The sequence below is a fragment of the Danio rerio genome, chromosome 24 (assembly GCF_049306965.1).
Source record: "Danio rerio strain Tuebingen ecotype United States chromosome 24, GRCz12tu, whole genome shotgun sequence".
In the NCBI taxonomy this organism is placed as follows: Eukaryota; Metazoa; Chordata; class Actinopteri; order Cypriniformes; family Danionidae; genus Danio; species Danio rerio.
The window spans coordinates 46,142,501-46,156,124 of NC_133199.1; the positions used below are offsets into that span (position 1 = coordinate 46,142,501).

At 42.8% G+C, this 13,624-nt stretch overlaps 2 protein-coding genes across 3 annotated transcripts in view; one reads left to right on the forward strand and one right to left on the reverse strand.

The window, feature by feature from the left end:
* Positions 1-1,561, forward strand: part of ahrra (aryl-hydrocarbon receptor repressor a) — an 18,543-nt gene extending 16,982 nt beyond the window's left edge. Inside the window, 1 exon segment of the mRNA NM_001035265.1 lies at positions 129-1,561. Within this exon segment, the coding sequence (NP_001030342.1) occupies positions 129-909 (781 nt within the window). The 3' untranslated portion in view covers positions 910-1,561.
* pigm (phosphatidylinositol glycan anchor biosynthesis, class M) lies at positions 1,513-8,016 on the reverse strand. 2 transcript variants are annotated; one of them, NM_200390.1, is made up of 4 exons: positions 7,764-7,967; positions 4,482-4,990; positions 2,272-2,530; positions 1,513-2,159 (listed from the first exon to the last, which is right to left on the reverse strand). In NM_200390.1, exons 1-4 carry the CDS (start codon positions 7,914-7,916, stop codon positions 1,902-1,904), a joined length of 1,179 nt encoding a protein of 392 aa, NP_956684.1. In that variant the 5' UTR covers positions 7,917-7,967; the 3' UTR covers positions 1,513-1,901. The 2 variants fall into 2 exon arrangements, with proteins under 2 accessions (NP_956684.1, XP_073796228.1); XM_073940127.1 differs by lacking the exon at positions 4,482-4,990 and having other exon boundaries at positions 7,764-8,016.
* Positions 8,017-13,624: the final 5,608 nt, after the last annotated feature.

The following is a 13,624-nucleotide window of genomic DNA, read 5'->3' on the forward strand; positions in this document are numbered from 1 at the left end:
AACTATACAGGGCTGCGGCCCTCCAGGAGCTGAGTTTGGCACCCCTGGGTTAGGGCTTAAAGTTTCAGGCGCTGTGTTTGTGCTGATGGTGTGTGTGTGTGTGTGTGTGTGTGTGTGTGTGTGTGCAGTGACAGAGAGGATCCTCTCAGACGTGCAGGAACACACACCCTGTTCTCCAGAGATGCAGTGAAGCGCAGGACTGAAGGCCTGTTCGCCGCAGACCAGCCCCAGAGTGTGTGGCCCCGGACGGCCCCCGCGGTGGACATGACGGCACGCAGACACACACACTACGGGAAACCCTCCCGTTCAGCCGGATACAGCAGAGCGGAGTGTGTGGAGTTCAGCTTCCAGCCACACGGAGATGACTACAACACACACACACACCTGCTGGAGCCGCAGGTGAAGCTGGAGCCGGACTCGGACTGTGAGAACGGCAGCGGTGCGTGCGGACGCTACAACACACACGGCGGCGCATGCGAACGCTACAACACACACGGCGCCGCATGCGAACGCTACAACACACACGGCGCCGCATGCGAACGCTACAACAGCGCAGGCGGACACACACACATGGGTGCGCAGGTGAAGCTGGAGGACGGGTTCGGGCAGCAGTTCTCCTGCCAGCGGATGAAGCCGCCGTACGCCGGACACTGCTACACCCCCCCACGGCCCCTGAAGTGTGTGTTGAACAGAGAAGCGGCCTCCGGCACACTCAACACACACTGCACTGACGTCTACACTGCTGACTACAGAGGGTACATGCAGCAGGACTACAAAGCAGGCTACGAGTTCAAAGGTCACGGCCTCGTCCACTCCATCAAGCAGGAGCCGCTGGACCCTCAACACTGGGACACACTGATGATGAGCTGCGGGAGCGGCAGGGCCGACACACACACCTGCACACACTAACACACACACCTGCACACACACACACACACCTGCACACACTAACACACACACACACACACCTGCATACACTAACACATACACACACACAGAGGTCTGCCAAACACACACTCCTCTCAGTGTGTGTCCATTTCAGAGTGATGTACAGCAGCAGCAGCAGTTCTCCATCAGTGTGTGCAGCGCTGCAGGAGTGTGTGTGGTGTGCAGCGCTGCAGGAGTGTGTGTGGTGTGCAGCGCTGCAGGTCTGCTCTCCCTCTGCAGGTGTGGGTCTCTGTAATCTCGCTGTTACAGTAAGAGATCCGCCGGTAACTCTTCCCTCACTCACCTGCTGGACTGTAGAATGTTCAGAATCTTCAAGACAGAAATGCTGGATCAGGGAACAGTAATTGCAGTGTGTGTGTGTGTGTGTGTGTGTGTGTGTGTATGTGTGTGTGTGTGTGTGTGCTGCTGATGTTTGGACTGAAGCTTCTGTATTCTGTTTTTCCTAATGTGTGACTATCAGAGGTCTTCTGCAGGTTCTGGAGGTGTTGAAGATGCCGAGTCGCCGCTGGCATATAACATGAGCAATGAATAATAGCAGAGATACAGTGACGTGAACACAGCGTCAACAGTCTTCCTGTTATATTTATTTATAAAAATAAACACTTGTTTGACCACAGGCTGTGTGCTGCTGTGTGTTAATGCAGAAACACATTTACATATGCAAATCACACCCCACACCTCACATCCTGCTTCTGTTAACAAGAGTTTCCAGACCTCCATGAACAGGAGGAGGAGGAGTCAGTTCACATGCCCCGCCCACCAACACTCATTCCTACTGGTGCTGACATCACTGTGTGGGCGGAGCTTCATCTGTGGAGCTCCAACACTCCTCTACAGTGAGTGCAGTAGACCTGCTGAGAGCGCCACCTGCTGTCTGCAACACACACACACACACACGCACACACACACGCACACACACAGCTCAGCAGCTCAGAGTCTCTCTCTAGCCCTCCTCAGTCTGCTTTCCTGTCGTGCGGCCGGTAGTGTTGGATGATCTGTGCCAGGATGAAGGTGTTGGTCAGCAGGAACAGCAGACTCGCCGCCCAGATCCAGGAGAAACTGTTCCAGCCCTGAAACTCCAGCAGATACGCCGGAGCCAGCCAGAGGCCCTGCAGGAGCAGCCACAGCAGCAGCAGCAGCAGCCCGCGGCCTAGCCGGAGACGCAGACGGGGGAGGACCACCGGCAGGAGACACAGGTACCACAGGAAATACTGGAGGGAGAACACACACACACACACACACACACACACACACACACACACCACGTCAGCAGGCACATGTACACGAGGAAATACTGGAGAACACACACACACACACACACACCTGTGAGGTGCAGACTCTGTTGAAGCTGACGAACACTGCGGTGTGCAGGAAGCAGCAGAAGGGCAGGTCGGAGCTGAAGGCGGCCGAGGCCAGCAGGAGCAGCAGGAGCTGGGGCAGGAGCAGCAGCGGGAGCAGGCCGGAGCTCCAGCAGCGCTCCGCACACACATACTGCAGGTAGAAGAACGGGGAGAAGTTGTGGCGCAGGTCTCTGCGAGTCAGGTGGTACAGGTACGCCTCCTGGAGGAACTCCCAGCCATACCTGCAGAGCGAACACACACTCATCACCTGTGTTCATGACACACACACACACTCATCACCTGTGTTCATGACACACACACACTCATCACCTGTGTTCATGACACACACACACTCATCACCTGTGTTCATGACACACACACACTCATCACCTGTGTTCATGACACACACACACTCATCACCTGTGTTCATGATACACACACACACTCATCACCTGTGTTTATGACACACACACACACTCATCACCTGTGTTCATGACACACACACACACTCATCACCTGTGTTCATGACACACACACACACTCATCACCTGTGTTCATGATACACACACACACTCATCACCTGTGTTCATGACACACACACACTCATCACCTGTGTTCATGATACACACACACACTCATCACCTGTGTTTATGACACACACACACACTCATCACCTGTGTTTATGACACACACACACACTCATCACCTGTGTTCATGACACACACACACACTCATCACCTGTGTTCATGATACACACACACACTCATCACCTGTGTTCATGACACACACACACTCATCACCTGTGTTCATGACACACACACACACTCATCACCTGTGTTCACTATAGATCAGGGGTTTTCAAAGTGTGAGGCGCGCCTCCCCTGGGGGGCGCCAGAGCATGTCAGGGGAGGCGCGGGAAAAAATATATAATAAAAATATAATTATTAAGTTTAATTATTATATGTATTTTTATTATATTATATTATATATTTAAACGTTTTAATTAAACAAAGCAAAAAAATAATACGTCAAATATAAGAAAACCTTTTTTACCCAGAAGGCCATAGCTGTGAATTCGCTTCTGTTTGGCAAGCCCGCCAATACAGGTGTATGCCTGCTAATACATGGGTCGCTTTCTGCTCCTCACGGAGACGGCCGTCAAACTGAAAGCAAAAGTAAAATATGTCCGGGCCCGGTCCTCTCTCGGCTTCCTCTGCCCTCGTTCCTCCTTTTATGATCCAGAGCTCCTCCCGTGGGATCTGAGGCAGGTGCGCACCGCAGGTGTATCCACTCACACGGTGGCCTCACTCCGTTCCCACGGCGCTCGGCCACGCCCCCTCGCCACAAAAGCCTTCAAGTTCAGGGCTTAAACCCAAAAGACGACGACATGATGATCAGTATATGAGTTTAGGATATACGTGGACAGGACCAGCTGATGAACCACGACCTTTATGTGTGGTTTGTCAAGATATTTTGGCTAATGCCAGCATGAGACCCGCTAAACTTCCACTGTTTTGACTGGGATGGACAGTTCTTGGATCTGTTCTATTCATATTAACCATCATCCTAGTTTTAAAAATGTTATATTAAAATACTTGTTACTCTGTAAATAATCGACCTTTCATGCAAATGATGATAAAAGAGAGTTAACAGTCTGACATCTGTCTGTGTCTTTATATATACTGTATATATATATATATATGTGTGTGTGTGTGTGTGTGTGTGTGTGTGTGTGTGTGTGTGTGTGTGTGTGTGTGTGTGTGTGTGTGTGTGTGTGTGTGTGCATGCGTGCGTGTGTGCGTGCGTGTGTGTGTGTGTGTGTGTGTGCGTGCGTGTTTGGGAGGAGGGGGGCGCCAATGGTTGAGTTGTGTCAAAAGGGAGGCCCACTGTCTTAGACTTTGAACCCCTGCTCTAGATCATCAGGCAGGTCATGCATTTTAGAGTTCTAAACATAAGTTTCTATCAGGGTACACACACTGGCGCCGCAAGTCGGCAGCGCCCAGCCATGACTCAGGACGCAGTTCATTTTTCAGCCGCACCACCGATGCCAACTGATTAGTTTCATGTTAAATATCATGTGAACGTGCGCGTCTGGTGTGACACTACAGGAGACCCGGAGTTGCTTCAGCTTGTTCAGGCTGAGCACTGCAGCAGCTGATGAGGACAGTAAACGGGTTAATGAACGTTTCTCACCGGCAGTAGAAGATGAGGCCGAGGCTGAGGAACACGGCAGCAGACACGGCAGCGAAGCGCAGCAGAGCCGGGCTGAAGAACCGCAGCAGGACTCCTCTGCCCCGGGCCGGTGCCGCCGTCAGTGCCAGTGCGATGGGCAGCGCGTACGTGACCGGGTAGATCTTCATGTGCACGGAGAGGCCGAACAGCAGCGCTGCAGTCGTGTGTTTCCGCAGCTGCAGGCACAGCAGCGTGGACAGAACCAGAACCGCCAGCACGGACTCTGCGTTACCCCGCGTGGACACTGCCATGGGCAGCGGGTTGAGCAACCACAGGCCGCAGGACACACAGGCTGAACCATGGGACGCCCCGCGTAGAACCAGCAGCCGGAACATCAGCAGCCCCGACAGCAGATCGCAGAACCCGAACAGCAGCTTCCCGAAAAGCAGACTCAGGTAGACATTCGGCACCAGCAGCAGCGCCAGCAGAGGAGTGTAGCGGAACGTGGACCTGCGGTACGGACTCTCACCCTGCAGAACAACAGCACAACCCACAATCAGAGGAACCACAGTCAACAGAACCCACAGTCAGAGAAACCCACAGTCAGAGGAACCACAGTCAGAGGAACCACAGTCAGAGGAACCACAGTCAGAGGAACCACAGTCAGAGAAACCCACAGTCAGAGGAACCACAGTCAGAGGAACCACAGTCAGAGGAACCACAGTCAGAGGAACCCATCAACTATTGTCATTACGTCAGCAGGCATTCGGAGTGTTCTGGTGTCAGATTCTCATATTCACATTCAATAATAATAATAATAATAATAATATTAATAATAATAATTGGATATTGAACGGAATCTTTGATCGTCTGTCGTCATTGTTAAAGACCCGTTACTCTACACACACAGTCGGTCCTCCATATAAGCAAACTAAGCAGCTGTTCAGGGCCCCGCCGCCGGTGCTGTGAGCCGGTTCCTTGCTGAAATCGTTTTTATTTGCATCTTATAAGTGATCTTCATCAGCAGTGCTTTAGGACTCAAATATTTAGACATTTTCACTACACAGAAATATGCACATGTGTTTATTTTACGATTGTTCTCAGTTGCAGTGTTTTGGTGTGGAGGTCATGTGATCATCAGGAAGCTCTGAGCAGCTCATATGTGTTGTGTTCTCGCAGTTCCAGCTTGCTTCTCCAAGGTAACCTGATATATTCTGCACTCTGCTGAGGATTTCCCGCAGACGAGCTTATAAAAGTGATGCCCTAATTCCATTAATGACAGTGATGTGAGCTCTGCATCCCTAATGTCAGCAACAGGGAAGGAGACTGGAGGGAGGAACGCAGGTTGTGTTTGGGTGTTGACATTAACCCAGTATTTGCTGCTTCCCTTTTCTCATTTACTTTATATTCTTTGCTCAGGGCTCGAAATTGCGACCATTTTGGTCGCATATGCGCCCGAAATTTTATCTATGCGACCTCAAAAAATATTTGGGTGCATTTCTGCGAGTGCTTAAATAGTTGTGTGCGACCAGTTTTTACTGCAAAATGTTCACCACATGCGCGGATTCGGGAGACATTCACGCAGAATGCATCTCTCTAAGCTCTTTGTCTGCACTTGAAACGGGAAACGCATCGCTCAGGAATGGTTTAAAACAGTTGTCATGTCATCTTGCTGCAGTAACAAGTCCGTAATGCTTGCCCCGCCTTCGCGCTCTTCTTATTGGCCCACCACTGCTCTAGCACTGAACGCGAATGATTGGTTAATATCAGCTGTCAATCACTCAGCCAGCGCCAGGGATGACAGAGAGAGCTACTACCGCGAAAAACTAAAGCGCTAAAAATGAGAATGAAAATGACACTGACAGATTTTGTTTTAGAAACCATGGCATCTAAAGTTATAAATAATGACACATCTTAGTTGTGATCATGTGCTGAATGTTAGTCCACCATCTACACTTTTCCAAGAGTGGATAAAAGACTCCGTTGGCTTCAAGTCCGCTATTAAAAGTCTGTGGGATGAAGTTTTCAGGTAACAGTTTGCCACATCTAGCACGAGAGCTTCTGTTTAATCCTTCATATAATCGCCAGATGCTGTCCACTGTGCAAGGGACAGCTATATGTAAAATTTAACACTACGTACACCATCGGCATCGCAAACGGGCTTACACTGAGTAAACTAATATCGCTACTCATGAAAAGACAGTATTGCTATTTACATGACGTATGCATATAATAAGGTACAGTATATGTCAAAAGCATCAGTGCAATATCTGACAGCACTTATGAGAACAGCACAGTTATGCCGTTAACAGATTCATTCAAGCAGTGCGTGCAGGGCCGGTGAGCGCTCCGTGTATGCTTTAGTCACTCAGTTATGTTATAAAATGTATTTTCTTGTGATAACGGGATTTCGTTGAGAAATATTTTCCTCACGCTTGCATATATATATATTTTTTGCTTGTTAGTTTGATTACTGTTGATTTCAAATGCAATAAATCTGTTTGTATAAAACTTGTAGTAACGGTGCTCTTAATTGTTGGGTGCGACTAAATTTTGGCTGATGCGCCTAACTTTTTAAAGTTAGGAGCATCGGTGCTACCAAGAAAAAAGGTTAATTTCGAGCCCTGTTTGCTGATTGATTTTATTATTAATGGATCAGTTTTTGAGTTCATGTTAACAGTTTTTTTGTGTTTTTAATGAGCTGAATGTATATTTATTAATGAGTAATGCATTTTCACTCTCGGCTAGTGATTGTTCAGTGTCTTTCACTGCAGGGTTTTGCTTTTGCTGGACGGTTTAGCTATAGAATCTTCAATCTGCTAAATGAATATGTCTGTTTTACACACTGCAGAAGGACAGAAGCAGAATCACTGCTCCCTTATCAAAGATGTGTAATTCTTCATTCCTGAAGCAGAGCTGATTTACAATGTCCAGATCACTCAGACAGTTATTCAGCAGGAGAGATCAGGCTTCACCTTCCTGTGTTTAATAAGCAGTATAATCACTGTGCGCCGGTTTGCAATGGCTCTTCTGCTTATCATTAATAACACGCAGATCATTAGGGAACAGTATTATCATGATGTCAGCGTTATTAAAGTACACGACGAACAAGTCTCCCTCAACATTTGGCTGTGTGTGTGTGTGTGTGTGTGTGTGTGTGTGTGTGTGTGTGTGTGTGTGGCGCCCTCTTGTGGATCATTTGAGTAGTGTGAACAACACAGCCATTTCAAGACAACATCAGACATGCAGTGTGAAGCAGGCTTGACTGACTAATGTGTGTGTGTGTGTGTGTGTGTGTGTCACCTGGGTGATGAATCTGGCGGCGTCTGTGAACACGTGATAATCCACATCAGTGTATTTGAGCTTCAGAGTCTGATCCTGATACACACCGACACACAGCAGCAGCAGGCGGAGCAGAGCCGCGGCGCCGAACAGCACACACACCCGAGCCTCCATCACACACAGTCACACACTCTTACACACACAAACACACACACACACCGAGCGTAAATCTTCAGACACACTGCAGAATCAATCTACTTCCTGAAACACAGCCGAGTCTCGCGCCACGTGACTGCAGATTTGGCCAATCGGAGAAGCCGCTGAAGCCTCAAAACCCCGCCTCCTGCCGGCTGATTCCCTCTGCAGCGGCTGATCCCCGCGCGGCCGCAGCTCTGCTCCATTAATATGGTCATCCTCCGCCACTCATCATCTGTTAGTCCGATATGTGGCTCTTTTCATCCAGTTCAGAGTGCACCGATAATAACCGTTAGCAGAATGGACACCTGTCAATCATGCTGTGGAGAGACGCATTCATAAACATCTTATTCAAATTTCTATGGAAGGCCGTTGGGGCCAAAACGTCTGCAACAAACGTGTTAACGCGTAATTGCGTGTTAACACGTAATTAACGCGTTAACACGTCATTTACGCGTTAACACGTTGGTACGTGTTAACACGTCATTTACGTGTTAACACGCAATTTACGTGTTAACACGTTTTTTTTAAACTAGTCTCATTTTTTAAAGTGCTATCATTTATTCATTCTCCAAACTGCTTTTTTAAAAATGTATAATGTCATGTATTGTATTATGAAAGGCCAGACATCTTCTGTAATGTTATGTTTGATGGTATAATAATGTATAATAATAATAATGTTTGTTATTCAGCTGCTGAGATTACTTTGAAAAATGAGTCCAGAGAAATCAGAATGAGATTTATTTGACAAGGGTGTGCAAACACACAAGAAATGTTTTTTTTCTTCTCAGGAGCACAGATACATAAATACAAATCAACACAAGAAAACAGAATGACATAAGTGGATAAAGTAAATACAACATTTTGGTAACAAAATCATAAACAGTAAGGGTTGTGTATATTTATGACTATAAAAACAGGCAGCAACTGATCTAATAATGAAGATCTATAGAGATAAAGATGTGTAGAAAGGTCAGGCAGGTGCACAGAAATAATCCTCTGTGCTGACAGTCCGCTGCAGTCTTATGTCTGATTTGGTGGCCGATCCAAACCAGACAGTAATTGAATTTTTGTCAGAGGAAATGGCTGCAGATTCTACATTCTCATACTGTATACAACATGTCATAAATTACTAAGCACAAATTATTAAATGCAGAGTAACCTATCTTGCTGAGGTTTATGTCTGCAAATAATTTACATATTGTATGACTAACATTTTATAGCAATCCTGTTTTCTTTATAATATATATTTATGCATGTAATATATATTTGTTTGCAGAACTTTGCACTAGATATTTTTGTCTCTGTACTGGAAGCTCCAATCACCAAGACAAAACACTCCTTTGTGTAAACGATTGAGGTAAAAAAAAAAAAGCCAAAATTATGATTTACTAAATCAAAAGTACAAGATAAAGTCAAAATAATGATTTAATAACTCAAATTTATGATTGAATAATTCTGTAAAAATTACATTACAACAACAGGCGGTAAAAAAAACAATCTAAATGTGTAACAATTCTCTAAATATTTTGTATAATAAAACCTGATATAGTTAAAATGTTTTTACATAATTGAACATTCATGTACATATTTGTGATTATAAATGGACACACACACACACACACACACACACACACACACACACACACACACACACACACCTTTACCTTTGAACTTGTGGGGGAAACCAGAGCACCCAGAGGAAACACAAGCCAACACAGGGAGCAGTAATGGGCAAAAATACACTGAACCACATTTTAAAATAAAATCCCAAATCCATCAATTTTATATGTATCAATATAAACTACAAAATACAGCAGCCACAAATGTATCAAAGTAAAATTCTATATATCTTTAATTTTAAAATACACAAAATACTTTTACAAGCGAGCAGGAAATTTCGTCACGAAATAGGCATATTTGGTCACCGTTCCACTGACTAAATTAAGTAAACAATGTTTGACAGCAACAGGGCTTGAGCAAGTTTAAATCAGCTTACCGGTCAACACATTTACCTCTACATGAGGCATTTATAAACTTGTGTTTCTCTTTCATTAAAAAAAAAAATTGTACAAAATACATACAGAAAGTCCTGTCTTGAAAATGATCTCTTTAAAAAAAAAAAACATGTATTGCAGATAATGAGTTAGACTAGATCTCATCATTGTGTTTTCATCCATTGAGTGGCCAGTAAAATTTACATAATCTCTTAACAGTCTTATATTTTAAAAGGGTGTTATATAAAGAGGTTATTAAAATTGTTTACTTTAAGTCTAGTTTTGTTTAAAAGGTGTAACAAAGAATTTGTAAAAATATATATACACACAATATATTTGTGAAATAATATGGAATTAGAACTTAAATCTCAAAGTACACAAAATACTATATAGCAACGGAAACGCAATAATGGTACAATAAAGGTTATTTGGCTTTAAGGCTTGATCCAACTACAAAAACACTAGTGACCAATATCACAACCACAAGTGAACAATAAAATTATAAGAAATATAAAATTAATTAATTAATTGCTACTATTCCTATTCCTATTCCTATTCCTATTCCTATTCCTATTCCTATTCCTATTCAGAGCTGGGGAGAAGTGTTCCTCAGCTCTCTAGCTTCAGAGGGCTGTATTTAAAGCCAAAACACTCTGATTCAGGCAGATTCATAATGATTAGCAGCTGGGAGCTAATTAACCTGAGAGCTGGTGAGAGACCAGGGTGGAAAAGCAGGGTGGAGCACAACACAATATGCAGGGCCTACACATAAAATTGTGTTTTAGCGGTAACAAATGCAAAACATAAAACATGACATCTGTAAAAACATGACATCTGTAAAAATGGACTTATCTGTTTTTGCGAAGTCTGGAGTCTAGAGTTTTTGACCTGTCTGTATAGGCTGGAGTATTATTAAATATGTGTCTCATATAATGTATTGTGCCACTTTGCTATCTTTAGACTGACATCTTTCCTCTTCATTAACTATATAAGTGCACCTGCACATCAAAATTCTGACATTTGAAAGAACCAATGAAGTAGGTGTCACCACTGTAGGACTTATTTTTATGTGGTGTGTCTAATTGTCTTGGCATCTACATCAGCAATCCATCCATTTGTGCAGTTTACTCATTTTCTGAAGATTTTTTCAGTTCTTCTTTAACTTAAAGTCTTCGTTTACCCCCTTGGTGAACTCCAGTACACCGTCTTTAGGTGTTTTTTTTTTCCATTATATTATATTTTTTCATGGTATTGTGCAGTATACCATTTTCAATGATTGTTGCCTTGCTCTCAAATATACCCCTGTCATTTGTCTGTTATTTTCTTTATATGAGCATAATTTCCATCAATACTTCAAGCATTGATGACCTTCTTAATACATTTTCTGTTCTGATCTCAAGTCTGGGCAAACAACTGAGAAAACATCAATCAGAGGCCGCATTTTATGTCATTATGTAGACTTTCAAAGTATTTTACAGTATTTAAAAAATACAAAATACAAGACACTAAAGTATTTTGATACAAAATATAAAACCATTTTCATAAAGCATGCAAACTTCACACAGAAACACCAACTGACCCAGCCGAGGTTCAAACCAGTAATCTTCCTGCTGTGAGGCGACAGTACTACCCACTGCGCCACCGTGTTGCCCATTTTATCAACATTTAAAAAAWTTATATATATATATATATATATATATATATATATATATATATATATATATATATATATATATATATATAATTTAAATATGAACTTGTATTTCATATACTTTGCAGATATTCACATTTTATATGACTTGATAGCAAATCATATTTACAGTTATTTGAATACATCATGCACAAAGTATTTATATTTCCATTATTCTGTGTGATATATGTGTACTAAAAGATGTGGCCATGTGTATTATTGGTGTTTTTAGGCCTCTAAATACTTTAATGTATCACCACACTGGAGTGAAAATCCTTTTAATAGCGTTCTAGTCATGCTGCTTGCTTTCATATAAGAACCAACTAAATGTGACACTGCATAATTAAAAAAAAAAAAAAAGAATAAAAGAAATATGTCTTTATAAGAGTTATCATTATCTGAAAATGAATATATATATATATATAAAATTAAATGATATATTTATATATTTATTTATATGATATTTATTTGTAATTATATACTGTTTTATATTATATAATTGATTTGGTAATACTTTACAATAACAGTACTTTAATAATGATGTATTAATATGCAAACTAAACATTAGTTTATTATAAATTCATAATTCATGATGGCGACGTGGTGGCACAGTAGTGCTGTTGAATCACAGCAAGAAGGTCGCTGGTTTGAGCCTCGGCTGGGTCAGTTGGTGTTTCTGTGTGGAGTTCTGTGTGCATGTTCTCCCTGGGTTCGCTTGGGTTTCCTCCGGGTGCTTTGGTTTCCCCCACAGTCCAAACACATGCGATACAGTTAAATTAGGCTAAATTGTTCGTAGTGTATGAGTGTCAATGAGTGTGAATGGATGTTTCCCAGAGATGGATTGCAGCTGGAAGGGCATCTGCTGCATAGAACATATGCTAGATAAGTTGGCGGTTTATTCTACTGTGGCGAACACAGATTAATAAAGGGAGTTAGCTGAATAGAAAACGAATGAATGATTTTATGATAAGCTAATGCATGCAGTAATCATGAACTAACGTAAACTACAACATGAGTCACATGAGTTCATGTGTGAATAACAGCTACCTTAATTACTTGTTAGTACATGCTGTTGATTAATGTATTAATTCACATTTAAGTTTAAGCTAAAAGTAATTAACGTGAACTCATAAGTTGTTAATGTATAATTATGTCATGACTTGGAGGGGCACATTACTGTTAACTCATCCTTAACTACTCATGAATTCCTGTTCATGTTTATGCGGCCAGAACACTTTTCTATTGTTATTCAGTGTAACATACTAGATGGACGTGCATAAGGAGTTCATGAGTAGTTAAGAATGGATTAATGATGATGTGACCCTCCAAGTAAAGTCACAATATAATTATACATTAAGATATCATGAGTTCATGATGGTTAAATTAGGCATAAACATGTACTAACAATTAAGGTAGCCGTTATTCACACATGAACTCGTGACTCATGCTGTAGTTAAAGTTAATTCATGATTGGCATGCGTTAACTCATCATTAGTTCATAATAAAGTAATGTTTAGTTAACATATTAATACATCATTATTCATGTACTGTTATTGTAAAGTGTTAACCATGATGAACAAGACATTAAGCAGCAGCAAAACTCTGTTGCTTTGTATTTTGCTGCTTTCGGTTTGTATTTCTTAACGCACTTCCGCGTTCGTTACTCTCTCGTCATGATCTTGGATGATGAGGTAAGGTCACCGTAAGCTCAGCGTAGTGCTTCGGTCACTGCATCATGAATAATTCAAGTAAAACGTAGCTGTGGTGTCACGATGATTGTGTCTGTCGTAGCAGCTTGTAATCCTTCTCGTGAATATTAATGTGGTGATGCGCTCAATCGTTTCGTTACACAATGGCTACGTTGAGCCTACGTCATCTGCTCCACTTCCTTTAAAAGGAGCTCAACATATTTGGCAGCGAGGAATAAACTTATAAACCGTCCTTTTTAATACGAGCTCTGTTAAACCGTCATGAAATGTCCGCTATCCATACTGTTCTCT

Coding starts and splice junctions, on each gene's coding strand:
- pigm (NM_200390.1), bottom strand. CDS start 7,916: ATGGAGGCTCGGGTGTGTGTGCTGTTCGGCGCCGCGGCTCTGCTCCGC. Junction 4,991..7,763: donor CCGCCAGATTCATCACCCAG/GTGACACACACA, acceptor GTTGTTCTGCAG/GGTGAGAGTCCGTACCGCAG. Junction 2,531..4,481: donor GGCCTCATCTTCTACTGCCG/GTGAGAAACGTT, acceptor TTCGCTCTGCAG/GTATGGCTGGGAGTTCCTCC.